Source organism: Mastigoproctus giganteus, chromosome 3, assembly GCF_048544385.1.
Source record: "Mastigoproctus giganteus isolate SK-2022 chromosome 3, ASM4854438v1, whole genome shotgun sequence".
In the NCBI taxonomy this organism is placed as follows: domain Eukaryota; kingdom Metazoa; phylum Arthropoda; class Arachnida; order Uropygi; family Thelyphonidae; genus Mastigoproctus; species Mastigoproctus giganteus.
Genome location: NC_143577.1, coordinates 139,609,857 through 139,636,023, shown reverse-complemented (window position 1 = coordinate 139,636,023; position 26,167 = coordinate 139,609,857). Strand labels below are relative to the sequence as shown.

The following is a 26,167-nucleotide window of genomic DNA, read 5'->3' as shown; positions in this document are numbered from 1 at the left end:
AGATATAGTAAGATCGTCAGCATACATATATGGTTCTATAGTATTGGGAATGTTCTGTGCTATGGTGTTCAGTTTAAGTGAAAAAAAGGATAGAGCTAAGTACCGATCCTTGTGAGACACCTTCTTGAGTGTAGGACTGAGAAAGTACAAACTGACTGCTGACCTGAAAGGTTCTGTGTTGAAGAAAATTTCTAATGAATTCTGGTAAGTGCCCTTGCAATCTATGGAATAAAGTTCTCACAATATGCCATATACCTCCAGGTATATCGAGACTTACCATTACAAGGTGTTCATTTTTGACATAAGTATTACGGGTGTTAGTCTTGGCTCTCACAATTAGATCTAAAGTGGATTTGTTTTATCGGAATCCAAACTGATTGTTGTTATCAGTGCTTTAGTTTCAAAAACCCAGGTAAGCCATCTGTGTATCATTCTTTCTAGTATTTTACTTAGGCAGCTGGTTAGAGAGATAGGTTGGTTTTTCTGAAAGTGAGTGATCTTTTCCTGGTTTAGGAAAGGCTAAAATAACGGAGTGATGCCAGGAAGATGGATATGTACCTTCAAGAAAAATCTGGTCACAGTAGCAAATTCAAGGTCATACTGTTTATATGTTCCAGCATTACATAATATATTCCATCAGGACCTGCTGCACTATTGGATGATCTATTTAATGCTGTTTGCAGTTCAAATAGGTTAAATGGTTGATTATAAGATATTGGATAGTATGGAATTTTATCTTGTATCTTTCAGCCAAAGCTTTGATTTGAAGAAAAGAGTTGCCATATGCTGAAGTGGCAGATGTTTGGTAGAAAGTCTCTGCAAGGATGTTTGTTAGCTTCAAAAGAAGCTAATTCCTTCTGAAATATCTTCGGAAGAAGATATTTCCTCTCCATTTTTGGTTAAGATGAGAGAAGGAAGAGGTAGACATTTACCATTTAATTGTCGAATCTTTTTCCAGATGATTTGACTGCTAGTATCCTTTGTAATAGTGGAAGCAAACTGTATCCATGATTCCTTTTCGGCTTTTCTTCTAATTTGTCTAGCTTTTGACTTAAGCCTTTTATATTGGAATTAGGTTGTTGGTAGTTGGAAACTTCTGGAACAGGTTCCAAGCTTTATTTTTTGTCTTTTTGGTATTTTGGTACAAGTTTTGTTCTGCCAGTGTTTAAGGTTTTTGTGTTTAAATGTGGAGGTTCGAGGTATTGCGTCGGAGGCTGTGGTCAGTATTTGCCTGGTAATATGCTCTGTGACATCATCAATGGGCCATCTATCAAATAAAAGGTGGGTCGAATACCTTTCCCAATCTGCTTTGGAGAATTTCCATTTTAAGCAATGGTCAGGGTACAGGTTTTGAAGTGTAGCATTTGAATTCTGAATATCACTGGGAAATGATCACTACTGTATGGATTGTTTAAAACTGTCCATTCTATACTGGGATACAATATGGGAGAACAGAAAGTTAACTCAATTGCTGAAATAGATCCAGTGGGAAGGTGAGTATAAGTATTTTCACCAGTGTTTAGTAATGATAGATTCAGTTGGTCTAGTATCGCCTCTATCAAGTGTCCTCTATTGTCCACGTACGCTGATTCCCACAATGGATGATACTCATTGAAGTCACCAAGGATACAAAAAGGTGGTGTATTTGTTTTATGAGATCTTCAAATTTTTGAACATGCAAATATGGTAGATGGTACAGTGATACTAGAGTTAGAATTTGCCCAACTCATACATGTACTGCAACAGATTGTAAGTGGGTCTAAAGCAGCATGTTCCTAGAAGGTATTTTACAGTCAACTAGAATTGCGACAATTTCACATGCGGATAATGAAGAGTTTCTATCTTTTCTGTAAAATATAAAATTTTTGATTGATGGAGTTACTTGTGGAGTTAGATTAGTCTCTTTTAAGCAAACGGCTACAGGACTATATCGGGAGATTAAATCATAGATGTCAAAGTGTTGCTGCATAAACTTTTACAATTCCATTGTACAATGTGCTGCATTATCTGGGTTTGAAGAGGGAAGGCGAGTCTGTCTGTTTCTTGTATGTGGTTTGCTTTTGATAATCATATTTCATTTTATCTTTTCTAGAAAAATTTGGACTCCGGAATCTGTATTCTCTTCTACATCATCAGTTTCACCAGGTAAAAATCCAGTCTCCATATCATCTTCTGCATGAAGATCAAGGACTGTTTCATCTCATGCAGTTATATCTTCGGCACCTCTGTAGCCAGGTGGGCAGAAGCAGTAGTGCGTAGCACACGCTTCTTGATTAGACTGGGGTTTGAGCCCATGCCCACCAAATACGGAGGATGCGGAAAGGTCAGGGAATGACCACCGCATATCCCAGGAGCAATATGGCCTTAGTTACTAATGCTCCTAAAAACCAAATAACAACAACGGTTATATCTTCAGAGTCCATTCTATTTTAGTTTGGGTTTTCTAATTCAGTAGCTTGTTGCCTTCGTGATTTATTTGATATTTTATGACATGATGAGATTTTAGGTGGAACTGTGATAGGGGTATTACTTATTTCATTAACAAGAACAGGTTTGGTGGTAGGTTGATGTGTTGATAGTACAGACCATGCCCATTCTGCAATGGATGTATCAAGTGGATTTGATACCTCAGTTTGGACTGAAACAACTCGGCACTTTTGTGTGGCAGAAGCATACATATGTTTTGGGATTGTTGACTTTACCTGCTTTCTTGCTCCTTGATATGTCACCTTATTCTTGATCTTATACTTTTGTATTCTTTTTTCAATTTTCCAGAGGTTGCATGATTTTGAATATGCTGGATGGTCTTTCTTGCAATTTGGACATTCTAGAGCCTCTGTTTGTGAATGATTTTATGACCCCCAGTTAGGACAAGTAGTTTCACTTCTGCATGTTGTCTGGGAGTGACCAAACTTTTGGCATTTGAAACATCTTAAAGGGTTTGGAATGTATGGTCGGATAAGGCAGTGCAGGTAGCTTGCTTTAACTGAGGTCAGCAAATTTGGTGTACTAAAGATCAATATGATATTACGTGTTGGAACAAGCTTATCATCCTTCCATATCATAATTCGCCTTGCTTGAGTTACTTTCTGTCTAGTTATTCCATAACTATCTCCTCTTCCATGACATTCAATAAATCACACTCATTTATTACTTCTTTTGAGGGGTTCATTGTGTTATGTGGTGTGACTCTGATTGGAATTACACTTATACAGGACATTTTTAATAATTTTTAAGATCTCCTGAAGGGAGCCTTTTCACTATTTTTGGTGTACCTGCTGCATTCTCGAGACATCTCTGGATGACAAAAAAAGAGAGAGAGCGAGTTTGCTTATTAGCTGAGTCAATAACGAATGCATTATCAGAAATGCTAGCAGATCTAATTTGTTAGAGTCCTTTTTCATTCCTTTCGGAAGACTGTGATCATTTTCCATTCTGCAGGTTTCAGGTATGTTGAGAGCCTTTTGGCTCTAGTGGTGGACATGCATCACAGTCCATTGTTGCTCCTTTTAGCCCTGGGAGTGAGAGCTTTTCCTCCCAGGTTCACAGGGAGGCAAGATCAAGGGACCACTAGTAACCAAGTGGCTGGAGAAGTTAGTTTGTTAGTGTAAAATTTAATAAATATACTAGGAAAAGAAAGGCGATTTTCCTTTCTAGGATGTTACTTAAGATCTGTTATGTGCAGAACTACTTACAAAGAAATGAGGATGACAAAAGCACTGGAAAAAAAAAAAAAAACAGAATGAAATCACTCAGAAAGATCACTATATATTGCTTAAGAAAAAATTGCTTAGACATTATTGCTTAGTACTCGGGGCCTCTTTAGAATGGAGCCACATTTCTAATATTCCTTTTGTGTTGGCTTTTGTTAATATAACCAATACTTCAAATTAATCATATTAATTAACATACCAGCATTAGTATGTGAGTGAGGGCAGTTTTTATGTTCTCTGCTACCCTAACAGTTCCTGTGTAACTACTTATGGCAGCACTTTTCCTAAGGAACTTTTTTTAATTTAATATTTTATTTCTAAAGAATTGGCACTCCCTGTTTGTTGTTGCTATCAAGACAGTGCTAGGTAGGTTGGAAAACGGCTAGCTTGGGGGGGGAATACACAGACTAATAGATTAACAGTAACCGCTGGCAGAGGTGAAAGTGATTCTTGCACTGCTTCTATTGGAATGAGCAGCAGACTGGAAAATAAGAGGCAGGATATTTCAGAGACTGCTGGGAGTCATTGGGGTACAAGTAAACACATGGGTTGTGTTAGGGTAGCTAAGAAAAAGAACAGGTGCATGTATACTTGCATGTACACCAATGCTAGGAGTTTAGTAAATAAATTTGATGAATTTGAGGTATTGCTCAAAGCATCAAAGGCGGATATTGTTGGGATATCAGAGATGTGGTGTCACACAGGTATAAGGAATCCAGAACTGGAATTTGGGGAGTACAACGTCTACAGAAAGGATAAACAGGATAGGAAGGGAGGAAGGGTTATGCTATTAGTTAAGAAACACATAAAATCCAAGGAAGTGAAGCCAGTCGACATCGCTGGACAGTGCAGTGTCAAGTCAGTTTGGTGTGACATAAGCACTGGGAAAACAAAATTGAGAGTAGGAGTGTGATATAGGCCTAATGACTCTGATGAGTATAATAAACAATTGTACAGAGAAATAGAGTGGGCCAGTAAATCAGAGTGTCTTATAATGGGGGATTTTAATTTCCCAGATATTGACTAGGATTTGTGGGGTGGTCACTCACATGTCAGCAAAGCTTTTGTGGATTTATGGATGATTGTTTTCTACAGCAGCATGTTTGGGAGGCAACTAGAGGGAGTAATACTCTTGATTATGGAAATGGAAGTCAGAAAAACTAATGAGACAAATGAGACAAACAAATGAGACAAGTGGCAGAGAAGAAAAATTCAGGGTATACATATAAATTAACAGGTGACACGTAAGCCTATGATAGATATAAGGTGGTCTGTAACCATGTCACAAAGGAGGTTAGGCAGGTAAAGGCAGATTACGAGAAATCTTTTGCAAAGGATGCAAAGAAAAACAGCAAACAGTTCTTTGCTGTTTTTTATAAACTCTAGAAGGAAGGGGATGGATCAGATTAGTCCACTTGATATCGATAGTTCAACTGTTGATGATCCTGCTCAGATAGCTGACAAATTAAATGAGTATTTTGCATCAACATTCACACATAAGGAGTTATTCAGGGAGGAGAATGCCAAAGGTGAGTTAAACTCTGGCAGCAAGCAAGATGATTTTGTAATAAGTGAGAGCAAAGCAGAGGAGAAATTGTTGAAGATAAACATAAGAAGGGCACCTAGGGTGGCTGGGATCTATCTAGTTATATTAAGGGAGGCAGCAAAAGAAATAAGCAAACCATTCGACTCAGGAGAGGTACCCGTGGACTGGAGATGTGCACATGTGATCCCAGTTCACAAAGGAGGATCAAAGGGCGACACAAGTAATTACAGACCTGTTAGTTTAACTTCTGTTACAGGGATATTACTGAAGACACTGGTTAAAGAAGAACTGCAGGATTATCTAGACAAGACTTCAGTGACAGCTCGGACACAGCATGGATTTGTTAAGGGGAAGTCTTGTCTGACCAATTTGATTAGATATTATGATGTGGTCACAAAGGAACTGGATGCAAAGAATAATTTTAATATCATATATTTGGATCTTAGAAAGGTATTTGATACTGTTCAATATGAAGACTGCTGCACGAATTGAGTAGTGTGCCATTGGAGGCAAATTGCTGCTGGTTGAATACGAGAAGACAGAGAGTGTTAATCAATGGACACTGCTATTCGTGGACTAATGTTATTAGTGGAGTCCCCCAGTGTTCAGTGTTGGGTCCATTGTTGTTTTCTGTATTTACTAATGATATTGATGATGGTATATTAGGCTTAATGTCCAAGTTTGCAGACGATACGAAGGTCGGCAGGGTTGTTAATGACACTAATGAAAGTATGTTGCTACAACAGGATCTAGAAAAGTTGAGCAGAATGCCTGAGAGGTGGCAACTGAAGTTTAACATTGAGAAATGTAAAGTACTTCATATGGGAAACAGTAACCCCAGAGTAATGTATCAACTGTGTGGTACTACACTGACAGTGGTAGAGAATGAAAAAGACCTGGGGGTAATTGTGCAGGCAGATATGAAGTTTTCTGAGCAGTGCAGGCAGTCTGCAAGAGTAGCTCATGGTGTCTTGTCAATGTTATACAGGAATTTTTCTAGCAGAGATAAGGAGGTGATTATCCCCTTCTATAAGGCAATGGTCAGGCCACACCTTGATTAATATATACAGGTCTGGAGGCCTCATTTTAAGAAGGATGTAGAGCTGCTGGAATGAGTGCAGAGAAGGGTAACAAGATTAGTGAATGGAACAAAGGGTTGCTGTTATGAAGAAAGGCTTAAATTTGGCAAATTACAGTGTCTGGAGATTAGGTACTGATTGAGATGTATAAAGCCTTGAATGGTTTGAGCATGCTCAATGCCAGTTGGGATTGTTCCTCTTGCTCAGAATAATTGCCTGAGAGGGCATAAATTCAAATTTAGGAATGACAGTTGTAGGATAGATGTGCAGAAGTTTTCTTTTAGCCAGTGAGTGGTTGACTGTTGAAACAAACTTCCATCTGTCATTGTAGAAGTTGATAGCTTAAATAGATTCAAGGCAGAATTAGACAAACATTTGGAGAGAGTGGATGGCTGAAATGAGAATTTTTTTTTTTTTTTTTTTTTTTTTTTTTTGGCTGATTCTATGCTTGCTTTCTTGCATCATGTGCCTTTACTAATGCTAATGCTAAACTTTTCAGAAATTTACCCATAAACTTACAGCCTGTTTCAGCACTCATTGCATTAAAGTTATAGTCGAATGGGCCGAAAAATGGCAAATAAGATTTAATGTTGATAAATGCAAGGTACTGCAGAATAACATACTATCTGGGTAGTACACTTCAGTTGAGAATGAAACTGGGAAACTTGAATCAGTTGAGGATGAAAGAGTCTTGAGGGTAAGTGTACAGTCAACATGAAGTCCTCTGGATAGTGTAGACAGGCTGCTAGAACAACCCATGGGCTTGACATAAAGGAATTTTTCCAACTAAAGAAGTGATTTTTCCCATTGCTTTAGGCCAGTGGTTTTCAACCTTTTTTAATAATGGCACCCTTATGCAATTTATTTTATTTTGTGGCACCCCTACTCAATTATTTGTCTGTTAGATCTGATTCTCTCTCTCTCTCTCTCTCTATATATATATATATATATAAAATATTTTAAGTATAAAATATTGTAGGTAGAACATGTTAAAGAGCTTTATCTATAGAATTAAAACTAATGAATATACCGTATACCCTGGGAGCGATATATGTTGTAAAAGAAGAGGGGGGGGAATGAACTGAAAATAAAACAATAAGACTTGCATAGATTGAAAAAATACCAAAAATTTTTTGGTATATTCATTAGTTTTAATTCCATACGTAAAGATCTTTAACATGTTCTACCTACAATATTTTATACTTAAAAATATTTTATAAATACAACATTATGGCTGTAGGGTACGTTTTGCTATAGCAGTGTCCCTGATCCATAAGTTATGTTATTGTAATTCAGACTTATCTAATTTCAAACTTAATTTCGGTCCCCTCATATCATATAGCTTCTCTATATCATTATTCTTGATTATATATATATATAAAATATAAAAAAAAAATGTTATATGATAGTTATTATAATTATATAATTGTAAGGATGTACCTTTTTTATAATGAAATTAATACTTAAAAATAGGTTTAAGTAACTGAAACCCAAATTATGTAACCCTGGAACGTTGTTGCGGCATCCCAGTTGAAAACCACTGCATTAGGCAATGATTAGACCTGCATCTTAAGCACTGCTGTCTTTGTTGTTGTTGGTATTGGGCATAACAACACAAGGGCTACTGAGGCCAAATTGTGCTGTTCATTGTTTATTTACAGGCAACATATAGATGTTAAATTATATGCTCCTGTACAGGTCAATATATTTTAGGTACATCAAAAGTTCTATATTTGCTTCATTTCCTGTGAAGTGAGATAAATCATGAGAGATGTTGAATGTGGAGAGAGAGTTAAAAGTGTTAGAGCAGATGGTTGAATGTAGGGGACCATAAACCAGGGAATGACTGACTGTAAGTTGCATCTGACAGGATGATCACCGAGGTGGGTTTCTTCCAATAGTAGGAAGAGATGTGTATGACGAGTGTGTCCAATTCTAAGTCTTTCAAATACCAGTTTGCCTTTCAAGTTTGTTCAAGTTGGTCAGGATTTACAGTTACCCCTGTTTGTGATTAGTAAATAATCGGAAAATGATTGCTATTAAAGGGATTGGTTAACACAGACCATATCATGATTGGAGTTATTTTATTTTTAGTTATTTTTGGTTTTTAGGAGCATTAGCAACTAAGGCCATATTGCTCCGGGATATGCGGTGGTCATTCCCTGACCTTTCCACATCCTCCGTATTTGGTGGTGACGGGCTCGAACCCCGGTCTAATCAAGAAGCCTGTGCTATGCACTGCTGCTCCTTCCCACCTGGCTACGGAGGCGCCTCATGATTGGAAAAATGGATGGTGAACAAATTGACATGTCAATTACTGAAGTGGATCTTGTAGGTAGGTGGATATATGTGGGAGATCCAGAGTTTGGTAAATTTAGATCATTGTTATTCAAAAACTCTTCAATCAATTTGCCTCTTGCGTCCATTGTACTGGACCCCAAAATGAATGGTGGCCATTAAAAGAAAGGGCAAATTGACATTGGGAGTTGTGTAAGAAGATTGTCCAGCTCTGAATGGGGAAATGGCAAAGATGGTGGAATGAATATAGAAATAAGGGTAACTAAATTACCAACTTCAATATGAGCTGCCACAGCTTCTAGGGAGGTTTGTAACTGGATGGGCATCGATGGAATATTAGAATTTATTAAGAATAGCTACTCCTCCACATGCAGGAGATTCTGATTTTCTATCTCGTCTGTACATGATATAATTTGAAAATTTTGGCAACACCTGCGATGACAGGAATGTTTCCTGTAGGCATATGCCTAGGGGATTGAATTGGGCAAGTAAATCTTTTAAGTCATCTGAATGGCTGCTTAGTCCTCTGCAGTTCCATTATATGATGTTTTGCATTATTTTGGTTTAGTTGAGGATGATTCATCTGACTGTTTTTTTTGTATGGAGCATTTTTTCTGGTCTTTTTTTTGGGAACATGGGGTGTCCAGTATCCATTGTGTCGTTGGCATGAAGTTCCACAATGGGTTCCTCATAATCTTGGTGTTCATCCATTTCCATACTGTTGGTGGATTCTTCAGTTTTCTTAGAGTCTTTACCAGTTTTCAATTTTTCTATGTCATTCGAGACCGTTGGAGTATCAGTTGGAATACTGATTGGTGCGTTAGTGGCTTCACTGGTTTTAGTTTAAGAAGTATCTTTTCCAGATGTTGATAGGGTTGCTTTAACCCAGTTAGCAAGAAAAGTGTTGGGCAGAATTGACACATCTGTTTGAACTGCAGTTGACGAATAACTCTGGGTGTGAGATGCATAGGATTGACTAGGTACGGTCAACATAACTTGTCTGCATGCCTCAGGATATGTGACTTTATGTTCAATTTTGTATTTTTGGATTTTTTTTTCCCAGTTTTCTGCAATTTGCATGATTTGGAAAAAGCAGGGCAGCTTCCTTTGCAGTTGGGTCTGAATAATCTGTTTATGTATGGTCTTTTAGTCCACAAATTGGACAGATAGCATCCCCTCTGCATGCCTGCTGAGAGTGCCCATATTTCTGGCATTTAAAGCAACAAATCAGGTTTAGGATGAAAGGGCAAATTCAGCAGTTTAAATAACCAGCTTTTAATGTGGATGGCAATTTTGGGGTGCTAAATGTTAAGATGATGGGTCTAGTAGGAATGAGATTTCCATATTTTTTTGTCATTATTCATTTGGCACTGATCACTTTTTAACTGCTAAGTTCTTGAACTAATTCTTCCTCAGAGACTGTAAGTAGGTCCCACTCTGTGATAACACCTTTAGATGAATTTAAGGTGTTGTGGGGAGTGTCAGATATTGGCAGTCCACCAAACGTCTTTGTTTTTAACACAACCATTCAGAATGTTTAGAGGAAGAAGTTTCTATCAGGAGGTCCCCTGATTCCAGTCATTTCACCATTTTTGGTATTCCGGTGATGGATACCAAATATCTTTGAATTAGAAATGGCGATAACTTGCCCAGGCTGGGTGGATAGCGAGTGTATTACTAAGTTTGCCAAGTCATGGCACTGTACTTCCCTTCGAAGTCTTTTTGTTTGGTTCAAGTCATTATCAGTTGATGTGGCTGGCCTTGAGTTTTAAAGCTCTAGAGGTTTTTTTTTTTTTTTTTGGTAGTTGTTGGCGCATAGGCTTCTGTGGCCATAATGCACCTCCCAAGGTTTTTGTAGTACTTTGATTCAAGCCCTAGGCGGGAATCGAACCCGCGACCTTTGGGTTGCCAGGCAGGTACTTTACCCACCTGGCTAGCCCGGTCGGCTGCTCTAGAGGTGGATACCCATTTATATCCATGGTTGCCCCTTCTTGCCCTGGAGGATAACTTTTCCCCCAGGTTACTGGCCCTGCCACATGGAGGCAGGAGCAGTGCCACCTAGTGACCAAGCAGCTAGAGAAGTTAGTTGGTTAGTGAGAAAGCTAATAAATACACCAAGAAAAGAAAGATTGTTTTCCTTTCTGGGTTCTCACTCAAAATCTGTTAAGTACAGAACCACTTACAATGAACTGATAATAATAAAGGCACTAGAAATTAAAAAGAACAAAATCACCGAGAAATTCACTCTATATATTGAAAAAATTGTTTGGACACTATCGCTTGGTACTCAGGGCCCTTAAGCACTGCACAGTGTGTTTGGAATCCTCATTTTTGAAGGATGTACAATTACTGAAAAGAATGCAGAGAAGAGCAACACAATTATTCAGAGGTAGAAAAGGGTACTCTTACCAAGAAATGCTTCAATTCTATAAATTGCAGCCTTTGGAAACAAGGTATCTGTGAGAAGATCTTAAGTGATGCCATCATCATATAAGGAGATCTTAAATGATGATGGCATCCTTATTTTTTCTTAGCACACAATAAAAGGAGATAAATTTAAATCGGAAAAGATGGTTTTTTTTTTTTTTTTGGTAGTTGGCTTCTGTGGCCATAATGAACCTCGCAAACCTTTTGCATTTACTCTGATCCAAGCCCGTGGCGGGATTCGAACCTGTGACCTTTGGGTTGCAGGCAGGCACTTTACCCACCCGGCTAGCCCAGTCGGCCGGAAAAGATGTGATTTCTACCCAGGATAGATGTGTAGAGATTTGTCGACAGACAGAGTGTAATTCTTGAAACGTCTAGAGACACATGTCAATAAACTCGTCAACACATGGTTTAAAGATAAGAAAATCTCGACTACAACTCAGTGTCTTCTATATGCCACCAGCTGCCAATTGCGCAATTCTATGGATCTCCAAAGATCCACAAACCGGGTATTCTCCTCAGACCTATAGTATCATGCTGCAATGCCCCAACGTATGAACTATCCAAGCATATTGCGCGCCTCCTCTCACCTCTTGTAGGAAATACCACACACCGTCAAAAATAGCAGCGACTTCATCCACCTCATTAAAGACCTTTCAATTCCTGAGAGCTCCGTCATGGCATCATTTGATGTGGTCTCATTATTCACTTCAATTCCCGTCCAACAGGCCATACACTGTGCCAGGAAGCTCCTCGAGAACTACTTAAGCTTTCCACCAGAACATCACTATCCATTGATGACATCTGCACCGCCTTCAACCTATGCTTATCAAGCAGCATCTTCACCTTTGAGGATTCAGTCTACCAACAGGTGCATGGCACTGCCACGGGTGCCCCTGTCAGTTCTGTAGTAGCCAACATCGCCATGGAAGATTTAGAGGAGCAGATACAACTGAACCCACCTGTACTTATTACAAAATGGTGCAGATACTTTGACGATATTTTCACTATAATACCACGTGGCTCTGAAACAGCATTACTAGAATACCTTAATTCCCTGTCTAATTTCATACAGTTTACTCTAGAGTTAGAAGTCAACAAGGTGCTCCCATTCCTGGATGTCTTAGTGCAATGCGTAGGCCCACATCTAGAGACTTCGGTATACCTTAAACTTAAGTGGTGCAGACAATTTACAAACTACAGATCCGGCCATGCAACCAGTCATCTCAACAGCACTGCCCGCACCCAATTCTCCAGGGCTTGGAGCCATTCCAGCACTGATGCAATCAGATGCAACGAGATTTCCAGTGTGAGGACAGACCTGACCAAATGTGGATATCCATCCAATGTGCTAGACAGATGCCTATTACAAGCACAAGAACTCGCATACCACCCAAGACCCCTGAACCAAGACAGTATACAGTTCGCCTACATTCTCTACTATTCAGACATGTCAGGTCGGATCTCAAAAATCCTCAGAAATTGCAACATCAAATGCGTACAGTTACCCTGCAGAAACCTGCGTTCGCTTGTCTCCAGTGTGAAGACCCCTATCACACCTCTCTTATGCAGCAATGTAATATAACGTATCACCTGCAGAGACTGTGACAGCTGCTACATAGGTGACACATCAAGACGTCTTCAAGATCGCCTTACAGAGCATGACAGAGAAATCCGGCTTGCCGAAACTGACCAGTCTGCAGTCACGGAGCATTTTTGGGCCACCAACCACAATCTCAATCCCAAACGTGACTTCGAAAAAGTGGACCACTCATGACACTTTCACCACCGTGCATGGCTACAGTCACTTAATATATTGAACAATCTGAAGGCCATAAACCACTGCAAAGGCATGAGAATGCACCCCATCCTGGAGACAATCATTTTATACCTTGACAAATGCTGGAGAAAAACAGCGCATGTCCATGCGACAACAATAGGAAACCAGCTTGAATGAATAACGTGACTTCACTCTCAGATCACTGCATACATAACTATATCAGTTGTATTCAAATTTCAATCTATTAGTTGATAAAGAGACTCGACAGTCTCGAAAGCTTCTACTGTATCTTATTGTGTTATTAAATACATTCACTGGATTATACTGTATTTTCTTAACCATGGACCCAGTACACCAGGCCATTTCGTTTATAATACGTTCCCTTTATGGCCACAATGTCTACAACGATTGTGTGCAGTTACAGAAGTCCTTTTAAATAGCCCACAACAGACAGCATCTACACTTTGCGCATAGGTGCAAAAGTAAACGCATCATCCCTAAAGGGTTCCGCTACAGAGCCCCATTCCACAACTCTCATAGGGAAAATGCCTGTTTCAACTTCAGTCTACAAACATTAAAATTGTGGATAACCCAACTACACCGAGAAATCAGGAACACTGACTACAACAAGTCCAGACTCTTACAACAACTGCAAGGTAAGATCTCGCCTATCATATTTACGAACCTTGTACATACCATCTATCATCAAGCTAACCAGATCTCTGATACCTACCATTTACGCCAACAGCGCAAATTGATCAACTTAAACAGAGAAGCTAGCTCCTCAAGAGCGAGCACACATTCAAATGATGCAACTTCCTTCGTCTTGAACCTAAGCAGCAAACAACTATCCACTGAACAGCTCAATGTCTTATCCAACGGCATGAAGTTCGCCGTCGTACCATATAAACCTCCAGTCACACAGCTCGCTATGAGTATAGAAGCCAGTATTACCAACCTTCCTGAAGAAACTGCTAACGCGATCCGTTTCGGAGCTACTGCAATCCTCCGCAGCACTCAGCAAACTTACTCAAACCTTAACCATCGTCAACATGCCGCCCTATCATCTATAAGAAAAGACAACACCATCATCGTACTTCCTGCAGAAAAACGGTGCCAGAACGTTGTATGAGCCCGGTCAGCCTACCGAGAGAAACCCTGGCCCTACTACTAGACCCAAATGTATATGAGCCTCTATCTGATCCACCCATTAAGGTCTTGAAACGTCTAGAGACATATGTCAATAAACTTGTCAACACATGGTTTAAAGATAAGAAAATCTCGACTACAACTCAGCGTCTTCTACATGCCACTGGCTGCCAATTGCAGCAATTCTATGGATTGCAAAAGATCCACAAACTGGGTATTCCCCTCAGACCTATAGAATCATGACGCAATGCCCCAACATATGAACTATCCAAGCATATTGCGGCCACCTTTCACCTCTTAAAATACCACACACACCGCCAAAAACAGCGGCGAATTCATCCACCTCATTAAAGACCTTTCAATTCCTGACAGCTCCGTCATGGCATCATTTGATGTGGTCTCATTATTCACTTCAATTCCCATCCAACAGGGCGTACACTGTGCCAGGAGGCTCCTCGAGAACGACTTAAGCCTTCTAACCAGAACATTACTATCCACTGATGACATCTGCATCACCCTCAACCTATGCTTATCAAGCAGCATCTTTACCTTTGAGGATTCAGTCTACCAACAGGTACATGGCACTGCCACGGGTACCCCTGTCAGTTCCGTAGTAGCCAACATCGCCATGGAAGATTTAGAGGAGCAGATACACCTGAACCCACCTGTACCTATTACAACATGGTGCAGATACGTTGATGATATTTTCACTGTAATATCATTGTCTCTGAAACAGCATTACTAGAATACCTTAATTCCCTGTCTAATTTCATACAGTTTACTCTAGAGTTAGAAGTCAACAAGGCGCTCCCATTCCTGGATGTCTTAGTGCAATGCGTAGGCCCACATCTAGAGACTTCGGTATACCGTAAACTTAAGTGGTGCGGACAATTTACAAACTACAGATCCGGCCATGCACCCAGTCATCTCAACAGCACTGCCTGCACCCAATTCTCCAGGGCTTGGAGCCATTCCAGCACTGATGCAACGAGATTTCCAGTGTGAGGACAGACCTGACCAAATGTGGATATCCATCCAATGTGCTAGACAGATGCCTATTACAAGCACAAGAACTCGCATACCACCCAAGACCCCTGAACCAAGACAGTATACAGTTCGCCTACATTCCCTACTATTCAGACATGTCAGGTCGGATCTCAAAAATCCTCAGAAATTACAACATCAAATGCGTACAGTTACCCTGCAGAAACCTACGTTCGCTTGTCTCCAGTGTGAAGACCCCTGTCACACCTCTCTTATGCAGCAATGTAATATACCGCATCACCTGCAGAGACTGTGACAGCTGCTACATAGTTGAGACATCAAGACGTCTTCAAGATCGCCTTATGGAGCATGACAGAGAAATCCGGTTTGCAGAAACCGACCAGTCCGCAGTCACGGAGCATTTTTGGGCCACCAACCACGATCTCAATCTCAAATGTGACTTCAAAATAGTGGACCACTTACGACACTTCCACCACTGCACGTGGCTAGAGTCACTTAATATATTGAACAATCCGAAGGCCATAAACCGCTGCAAAGGCATGAGAATGCACCCCAACCTGGAGACAACCATTTTACACCTTGACAAAGACAAATGCTGGAGAAAAACAGCTCATGTCCGTATGAATGAATAACGTGACTTCACTCTCTGCTCACTGCACGCATAACTATATCAGTTGTATTCAAATTTCAATCTATTAGTTGATAAAGAGACTCGACAGTCTCTAAAGCTTCTACTGTATCTTATTGTATTTGTTGTGTTATTAAATACATTCACTGGATTATACTGTATTTTCTTAAGGGTGTAATAATTCTACTGGTGTTGTGAATGTTGGCAGTTTAAAAAAATATAAAGAAGGATTGAACAAATTATTAGAACAAAAGCAATTTCTGCCAGTGATTTTTTTATTTCTTTGATTTTGTAATGGTTGGTGCTGTATAAGCTTCCTTCCGTGTTTCAAATCACGGAACCACAGGTACTACTACTACTTAATAATTCAGATGTTTAAGATATATCTCATTTTATCACTTTTTTTTTTTTTTTTTTTTATGTAAACACCAAACACGAGAGGTATTAGAACCTATAATACTTAGTACCGTGCTTGGGTTGGAGGTTGAGAAGACGAAAGAAGATATTTGTTGACATTGGACTTGAACTTCTGTAGACTGTAATTTTCAGGAAATACATATGAAGGAAGGTTGTTCCAGAAAACGGCAGTTGAATGAATAAACGAGGAAGATGAAAAGTTGGTTCTGTGAGTTTGAAGTTGGACAGTAAATGGATGTTGGCTGGTGGTGGCATGTGTTCGGACTGTTTTGAAAGAGAGAGCGGGAATTATAGAAGCCAATTCAGAAGAACAATGCCCATGGAAGTATCTGTAGAAGAGGCATGCAGCAGAAACAGTATGTCTATGAAACAGCGAGTGGAGAAACTCTTAGAGATGAATCATTAATTAACCTAACTGCCCTTTTCTGAATGGAATCAAGAAGCATGATAGAGGTTTTGAGGGCACCACCCCAGATGTGGGAACAATATTTCATGGCAGGGCGGATTTGCGATTTATCGAGAGCGAAAGAGAAAACCAAGTTTTTTAGATGCAGAGGAAGCAATATTTGTAATGTGCTTGTGCCAAGAGAGATTAGAAGTCAAGGTAATCCCCAAAAGAGATATATCATTTTGCCTAGAAATCGGAGTGTCACTAAAGATAAGCATAGGAGCAGAAGAATCCTTTTTGCAAGATAAAAGACAAGACTGAGTTTTAGAAGGGTTGAAATCAACTAAGTTGTCTTTGCCCCACTGGAGAAATACCTGAAGATCGGCATTTAAGGAATTGGTAGCAGATTTTCAAGAAGTTGAAGCTGATTGAGCAGGGCAAGGAAATGGAAAGTAGAATGCAATGTGCTATCACCGGCAAAACTATGGATAGGATTTCCAGTCAATGGAAGAAGGTCATTAATATACAAGAGGAAAAGAGTGAGGGAAAGACCTGAATCTTGGGGGACACTGGCATTAGTGGAGAAGTTAGAAGACAGAGAGCCATCTACCATCATCCTCAGTGAGCGATCAGAGAGAAAACTGGATAATCAATTACTAAAAACAGTTGGAAAACCATAAGATGGAAGCTTGTTTACAAGACCTTTATGCCAAACACGATCGAAAGCCTTTGAGATGTCAGGAGCAATTACTTGTGTTTCATCAAACCTTTCCATTGAATTAGTCCATAAATGGGTAACATAAGCCAGAATATCACCAGTGGATCGACACTGACAGAATTCATACTGGCGATCATTGATTAGAGGGAAGGTTTATAGGTAGTTTAAGATTTGGCGGTTAATTGATTTTCCCATTACTTTAGAAAGAGTAGAAGTAATTGCAATGGGACAATAATTGGATGGGAGGGATTTGTCACCCTTTTTAGGAACTGGCTGGATATGAGCAAATTTCCAATCAGAAGGAAAAACACCTTTGGAATAAGAAAGTGAAAAAAGGCGGCAAAGAATAGGAGTAAGTCCAGGAGCACAGGCAGAAAATGAAACTAAAGAATTAGAAACAAGCCAATTACGATATGCAACATTCTTCTCTTGAACAGCCTTAGCACATTTATTGGAAAACCAAGGTTTAGATAAAGGATGAGATTTTAAAGTGGAGTGTGGGATAAAGGATTCCATTCCTGCAAGAATAATTTCATTGACATGATCTGAGCAAACGTTGACAGAAGTTTTGAAAGAGTAGCGCAACAAAGGAAAAGAATAAAAGAAATCTCGCAGGTCATCTCATTTTGCATTCTTGTAATGCCAAACAACACGAGGTTGGGAATAGCCATGAGATAAAGGATCCATTGGAGAAGAGACAATCACCAAGTTGTGATCTGAAGTGCCTAAAGGACCTCTCACTTCGACCATGAACTTAGAAGGGTTGTTTGTGAGAAGAAGATCAAGATTGTTGGCTGTCTGATTAGGATTGTCCGGTGTTCTTGTAGGTAAATGAACAATCTGTGCAAGGTCATTAGTAATTTCAAAAGCCTCAGCATCTTGACCAGCTGGGTCGGTTTGACTAGAAAACGAAAGCCAGCTGGAGTTGTGACATTAAAATCACCAAGGAAAATTACCTCACTGTTAGGAAAGTTGGACTGGAGAAAGTCAAGTTGGAAAGAGAGAAGTCAAAGAGCTCCAAGTGATTAGTGGAGTTGGGAGAACGGTAGAGACAACATATGAATTTGACACAATGAGGTAGAGAGATTTCAAGCCAGAGAAGATTGAAAAGAGGATATTCCAAATTACCAAGTCTCTGACAGGGAATATCAGTATGGCCATATGCACAAGTACCACCTTTGATGCGAAAGGAATCATACGACACATAATTTGGGCGTCTGAGATGAGCAGTAGTTGAATCAACCGATAATTGAGATTCTGTCAGAAAAAGTACATGGGGTTTGGCAGACTGCAAGTGGAAATGGACATCGTTGAGATTAGAATTGAGACCACGTATATTTGTGAAATGAATTAGGAAGTGCTAGGGAGGTTTAGATCTTTTTGCAGCTAAGCTTGCTCTATTAGTGACAATTCATGGTGTATTCAATAGTAAGAAAAATTGGGTGGGACATGCTGTATGAAGTAATGAAATTTTTGGATAGGGCATACACATGGTAAGAATATACCCAGATCCTTGACATAATGTGGCCTCGACAATGCTCCTAGCATATACACTACTCAGACTCCCTCCAGTCACTATATGGCAGAGTAGAGGTAGCAAGATTATACACTAGCTGATCCGGAAGCCTCCTAGAGAGTTACCAATAGGTTCGGTCCGGTGTACTAACTTCCAGTTGGCCTGTGAACACCGTTTTAGAGCTGAACCCTTGAAATGTAAGGAATATTGGATCTTGCCATGATGTTCATCCTAACCTCAAAAGTCATCAATCATACTGCATGATGGAAGAGATAGGGAAGAGTTGACCAGAACTTAGCTCTAGAGGCTAAACATGGGTTCCACCACTTCAAGCTTCGAATAAGCAAAGTGGTGGTCTTGCACCAGTTGATGAGAGTCGTCTACCACCTAGTACTGCCTGGTAACATAAAGGGGTGGCATTCCTCCATGTGGTGTGGGTGCCACACCTCGACCCCTGCTTACGTTGGTTCACACCTGGGTGATCACCCACCATGTACTTGTGCGTGGAGGTTATACCCAGGATTACTAACAGTCCCACCATCGTGAATGTGCAAGCAGAGGATTTGGTTGTCACAGAGCATCCAGACTTCACTGAAATTGGGTTCAATTGACTTGAGTGTCACCCGAATATCAGTTCCATCAGCGTTTTAGACTCCCAGGTAGCAAGTACAGCTTATCTGGTATATCTGAGAGAATGTCTGTGACAACCTCAAGGATCAAGGACTTGGATTACAGTTTTAAATCTGATTCTAATGTTTGCTCTCATTGTATCAATGAAATCATTCTTACACAAATGAAGTAATTTTTTTTTCATGCCATCCTAAAATATCAAAGAATAATCAGCAAAGTTCTTGAATCATAGCGAAATCTATAAATGAAAATCTTGTATAATATTTTTTAAAAAAAATTTAATTTTAATTTTATTTTAAGTAAAAAATGAAGTTTTACCTTTAATGTGTCAGCACCACATTGGTGAGTATTTCTTTGCACATATTCAAATTGCAGAAAATATAATGAAACTGTATATCCACTTGGTGCTTCAATAATGATTATGCATTCATAACCAAATCCAAAATATGCAGGATAAAGAGGACTAACAATTATTCCATTATTTTGAGAATACTGTCTACTGCAATCTACAAATATAAATTAAAATTCCTAAGTCAAATGAACTATTCTAAGGATAATATTAATAATAATGTTTCATAAAATGCATCTTTACTACTTTACACAAAGAGAAGTAATGCATTAAAAATTTAATTATTGGCTAGTGAGTATCTCACTAGATACATTAATTTGTTTTGTACACTAACATTACTTTAGCATTCTATCTGCTGTGAAACCCAGCACATTGGGTTTAACAAGCCTTTAGATCTACCAATTTTATATTATATTATTTACTCAAAACCCTCTGAAATAACTACTCAGCATTATATTATAATGATATTTCAAGTAGGTGCCTTAGGAACTGACTATGATTTTACCTTGCAGTTTCATAAAAATTTCTACTAGATAATCAAGCTGCTTTACTTAGCACCCATTTTTACTTTTCATTTATTATATTCTAAAGGGAGAACAATATGAGAATTCTGAAAAATACATTAATGCAAATATAATTATGTATAATATTTTTGAATGGTTAAGAACAACGCACATAATAAAGATAAAACTTTAAAATTTAGAAAAAAATATATTTATATACCCAACTAAGTATTGAAATTATAGTTGTATTCATATAAACTTTTTCGTGTATAAATATTTATCACAGAAGGATATCAATCAAAACATTTCTTTTGACTTTTGCTGATGGTTAGAGAAAAGGATTTGTGGCTTACACTGGTATGTTGACCTGAGGCACTCAAAAATCATTTCACATTTTGCATGGTTTTCTTCATAGGTTTATGTAATAACTAATTATATTAAACACAAAACTTCATAAATTCCTATCAACTGGGAAAACAAACGGCATAAATATAAAAAGCCAGAAGTGCAAGACAATACGGTACAAGATATGCAGTACATATCAGATGAGAGAAGTGAAAATTTTACAATTAAAAAAAAAAATGACTTCTCTCTTGTCTTTGTATATCACAAAAAAAAAAAAAAAAAAATCCATTTTTGTCACATGCATGAAGTGCACAAGTAAGCAACCATAACAACAAAAAGAAAAAAAAAAAAAAACACAGTGGATGTATCAAATTTTTCTTTAGCATTTTGGCAGTCAATGTATTAAAAGACCACTATCAGATGACATGATAAAAATTATTAAGGGCACCAATAGCAGACTGATTTAAACAGATAGTTCATAATTTTCAACTTTAAAAAAAACGAATCCTGAAAAAGGTTAAGAGCTCCACTGAAAATCTAGAACAAAATTCTGAAACATTTGATGCCATTGCATGAAAAACTGCTGTAACAATTGGAAAAGTGTCGCATTAATAGAAAATTAATGCTAAATAAAGGGAGAGCTGAGGGGCAGAAGACAGGATGGTTCTAAATGGGCACTGCTCTTCTTAACTAATATAATTAGCAGAATCCCAGAATTACCTTTATGTTTACAGTATTTATTAACAATATTCAGGCTTCGTTCTCCCCTACTGTGAGGTGGTGGAGAACGAAAGAGACCAAGGGTAATTGTGCAGGCCAACATGAAGTTCTCTGAGCAGTGCAAACAGCCAGCTAGAACAGTTCATGGGGGTTCGGTCAATGATGTACAGGAACATTAGTATGCTACTGCAACAGGATCAGGAAAATTTGGGCAGATGGGCTGAGAAGGGCAACTGAAGTTTAAAATTGAAAAATGTAAAGTACTACATATGGGAAGCAGTAACCACAGAGTAACATATCAACAGTGATACTACACTGACAGGGGGTAATTGTGCAGTCAGGCATGAAGCTTTCTGAGCAGTGTAGATGATTTGCAAGAGTAGCTCATGGTGCCTTGTCATTGATATACAGGAATTTTTCTAGCAGGGATAAGGAGGTAATTATCCCTTTGTATAAAGCAATGATCAGGCCACACCTTGAGTACTGTATACAGGTCTGGAGGCCTCATTTTAGGAAGGATGTAGAGCTGCTAGAACTAGTACAGGCTAGGGCAACAAAATTAGTGAATGGAATAATGGGTTGCTCTTATGTAGAAAGGCTTAAGTTTTGCAAATTACAGCGTCTGGAGACTAGGCAACTGCGACGTGATCTGATTGAGGTGTATAAGGTCTTGAATGGTTTGAGCATGCTTAATGCTGGTGGAATTTTTCCTCTTGCTCAGAACAATCACCTGTGAAGGCATAAATTCAGATTGAGGAGAGACAGTTGTAGGATAGATGTGGATGTGTGGAAGTTTTTGTGGAAGCCTTTAGCCAGCGGGTGGTTGATTGCTGGAACAAACTTCCATCTGCCATTGTAGAAGTTGATAACTTAAATGGATTCAAGGCAGAACTAGACAAACATTTGGAGTGAGTGGATGGGTAAAATGAGGAGGTCTTTTTTTTTTTTTTGGCTGATGCTGTATAAGCTTGCTTTCTTGCATCATATGCCAATGCTAATGTTAACTTTAGATTCAGAATTATAATAGGTAATTAAAAGGTGTATAGAAAGGTACCAAAAAGTACCAATCCCCCCTTCCTGTTCATGACAGGAAGGGGGGATTGGTACTTTTGTTATGGAGCATAGATTATAAATCAGTGTAAACAGAAGACACAGAATGCCAGTATGATAAGATAATCACATAAACACTGGGAAAACAAAAAATGACAGTTGGAATCTATTAGGCCAAATGACTGTAATGAGTATAATGAACAAATTTATAGATAAATAAGTGGGCCAGCAAATTATAATGTCTTATCTGAGATACTGAATGGAATTTGTAGGTTGACAGTTCACTTAGTATCAGAACATTTCTTAATTCAATGGACAAATATTTTCTATACCAACATATCAGAAAGGAAACAAGGGAAAGCAATATTCTTAATTTAGTTTTCAGGAGTGATTCATCGTGTATTAGGGATCTTTAAGCAAAGGAACCTTTAGCTGGCAGTGATTATACGAGTGGGATTTATTTAAAGAAATAACTACCATCAATGGTTAAAGGAAAGGATCTTGTTTTTGCAAAGAATAACCCCCATGGACTCATATCTGGTGAGAATCCATTTGGTACACCCAGGGTCCTGAGCAGATATCATCATTCTTCCCTTTCTTTTTTTTTTGGCAGGTGCAGAAAAAGCCTCAGGCTTCCTTGTATCATATGTCTAATAATTATAATAATGGGCTCAGATATTTTTTAAACTCTCGGTAAGTGGGATCAAACTGATATTATTAAAAAAAAAAATGCAGTGGATAATTACAAATTTTCAGGAGATAAAGATTCTTATAATAAGTACAAAATGTGCATTTGATGGTGGGGGAGGTAATAAGGCAGGCTAGAGCAGATTATAAGTCTTTGGATAAGAATGGAAAGAAAAGTAGCAAAGATATTGATACTGTTGAACATGGAAGACTGCTGTACAAATTGGAGCAGTGTGGCATTGGAGGCAAATGACTGCTATGGATAAAGGGATGGTTGAATGGGAGAAGACAGAGAGTGGTAATCAATGGACACTGTTCTTTGTGGACTAATGTTATTAGTTCAATGTTGGGTCCATTGTTGTTTTCTGTATTAATGATATTGATGAAGGTATATTAGGCTTAATGTCTAAGTTTGCAGATGATACAAAGGTTGGCAGGGTTGTTAATGACAGTACACTACTGCAACAGGATCTAGAAAAAATTTGAACAGATTGCGCTGGTATTGCATCACATTAGAATAATATCAAAAGTGACCCCCCCCCCAAGGATCGGTTCTGGAACCACTCTATTTCCAATTTTCCGGTTACATTTAGATAGAAGCTTTAGTTAATTCCTCTATTGCTAGTTAGATTGTAATAGGAGAAAGGATATAATGTCAAAATTTGCACTTGGCTTAAAAATTGGGATGATTATTGACTAGTGCCAAGAAATGCTCTTTCGGGATAACTTGGATAGGTTTTAAAAATGGTCAGAAAAGTGGCAGTAATGTTTTTATGCAGCAGAAAGCAAGGTCTTACACTTGGACAATAAAGTAACACACACTTGGTGGAGCTGAATTAGCATTAGCATTAGTAGAGGCATAACATGCAAGAAAGCAAGCTTATGCGAAATCTTATCCGAAAAATGAAAAAAAATTTGCCCATTTCACCCCTTCATTCATTCCAAATGCCTGTCCAGCACAGCCCTAAATTTATTTAGGCTATCAACTTCCACAACAAAAACAAAAGATGGAAATCTTCCACCAATTAACCACCAGCTGGCTAAAGGCAAATTTCTGCACATATATTCTACAACTATCTTTCCCTAATTCGAATCTGTGCCCACTAAGGTTTTTAATCAGAGCAAGAAGAAGAATCACATCAGCATTCGACTTGCTCAACCCATTCAAGGCCTTATACGCATCAAACAGATCACCTCGCTAGTGGCTGAACGGGCTAGCCGGGTGGGTAAAAAACCTGCCAGGCAATCTAAAGGTTGTGGGTTCGAATCCCGCCTCGGGCTTGGATCAGAGTAGTGCAAAATCTTTGGGAGGTGCATTATGGCCACAGAAGCCAATGCGCCAACAACAACAAAAAAAAAAACCCTCGCAGGTGCCTACTCTACAGGCGCTGCAAATTACAGAACTTAAGCCTTTCTTGGTAAGAACACCCCTTTCTTCCTCTCACTGATTTTCTTGCACTTCTTTGTACTCGTTCTAGCAACTCTATATCCTTCCAAAACGAGGCCTCCAGACCTGTACACAGTACGACAGGTATGGCCTGACCATTGCCTTATATAACGGGACAATCACCTCCCTGTCCCTGCTAGCAAAATTCCTATATATCATTGACAAGACTCCATTACCGGCCCTGGCAGCCTGCCTGCACTGCTCAGCAAACTTCATATTTGACTGCACAATCACACCCAGGTCTTTTTCACTTTCCACTTCCCTGAGTGTAATACCACACAGTTGGTATGTTTCTCTTTGGTTACTTCTGCCCATATACAGTACTTTGCATTTGCCAATGTTAAATGTCAGTTGCCACTTCTCAGCCCATTTTCCCAACTTGTATAGATCCAGTTGGAGTAGCGTAGTGTCTTTACTATCGTTAACAACCCTGGAAACCTTTGTATCATCTGCAAACTTAGACATTAACCCTGATATACATTCATCAATATCATTGATGAATACAAAAAACAACAATGGGCCCAGCACCGAACCCTGCAGAACTCCACTAATAACATTTGTCCATGAAGAGCAGTGTCATTGATTACCACTCTCTGTCGTCTCCCACTCAACCATCCCTTTATCCATTTTAGCATCTTACTCTTAATGCCATATATCTACAATTTGTACAGCAATCTTCCATGTGCAACAGTATTACAAGTTTTCTTGAAATCCAAGTATATGATATCAAAATTATTTTTGACATTCAGTTTCTTTGTGACCACATCATAGTATCCAATCAAATCAGTCAGAGAGGATCTCCCTTTAACAAACCCATGCTATGTCTTAACTATTACTGCAGTCTTGTCTAGATGATCCTGCAATGCTTCTTTAACCAGTGACTCCATTATTTTTCACGGAACACAAGTTAAATTAACAGGTCTATAGTTACTTGTGTCACCTTTTGAACACCCATTGCGAATTGGTGATACATTTGCACACTTCCAGTCCATGGAGATTTCCCCTGAGTTGAAGGAAGCTCTCATAATTATGCCTAAGGGTTTGCTTCCTTTAATATAACTGGATACATCCTGTCCACCCCAGAAGCCTTCCTTATGTTTAACTTCAACAATTTCTCCTCCACTTTGCTCTCAGTTATTACAAAATCACTTAGCTCCCTGTTAGAGTTTGATAAACTTCTAGCACTATCCTCATTGAATAACTCCTTATGTGTGAATATGGATGCAAAATACTCATTCAATTTATCAACTACCTGAGCATGATCATCAATAGTCAACCCATCTATGTTAAATGGTCCAATCTGATTTATCTCTTTCCTTCTAGAGTTTACATAAGTAAACAACACTTTGCTGTTTTTCTTTGCATCCTTTGAGGTCTTACACTTGGACAATAGAGTAACACACACTTGGTGGAGCTGAAATAGCATTAGCATAAGTAGAGGCATACAATGCAAGAAAGCAAGTTTATGCGAAATCAGCCGAAAAAAGAAAAAAACTTACCCATTTCACTCCACCTTTCGTTCCAAATGCCTAACCAGCACAGCCTTAAATTTATTTAAGCTATCAACTTCCATAATAAAAGATGGAAGCCTGTTCCACCAATCAACCATCTGCTGGCTACAGTCAGATTTCTGCACATCAATTCTACAACTGTCTTTCCTCAATTTGAAGCTATGTCCTCTCAGGATCTTAATCTGAGCAAGAGGAAGAATCCCATCAGCATTCAGCTTGCTCATCCCATTCAAGGCTTTATACATATCAATAAGATCACCT

General features: G+C 38.9%; 1 protein-coding gene across 1 annotated transcript in view; it reads right to left on the bottom strand.

Moving 5' to 3' along the window:
* The window catches only part of LOC150088287 (cubilin-like), a 1,623,406-nt gene that overhangs the window by 81,693 nt on the left and 1,515,546 nt on the right, over positions 1-26,167 (bottom strand). The window contains exon 44 of the mRNA XM_090370104.1: positions 19,613-19,800. Within this exon, the coding sequence (XP_090226230.1) occupies positions 19,613-19,800 (188 nt within the window). The remainder of the gene's footprint in view (positions 1-19,612; positions 19,801-26,167) is intronic.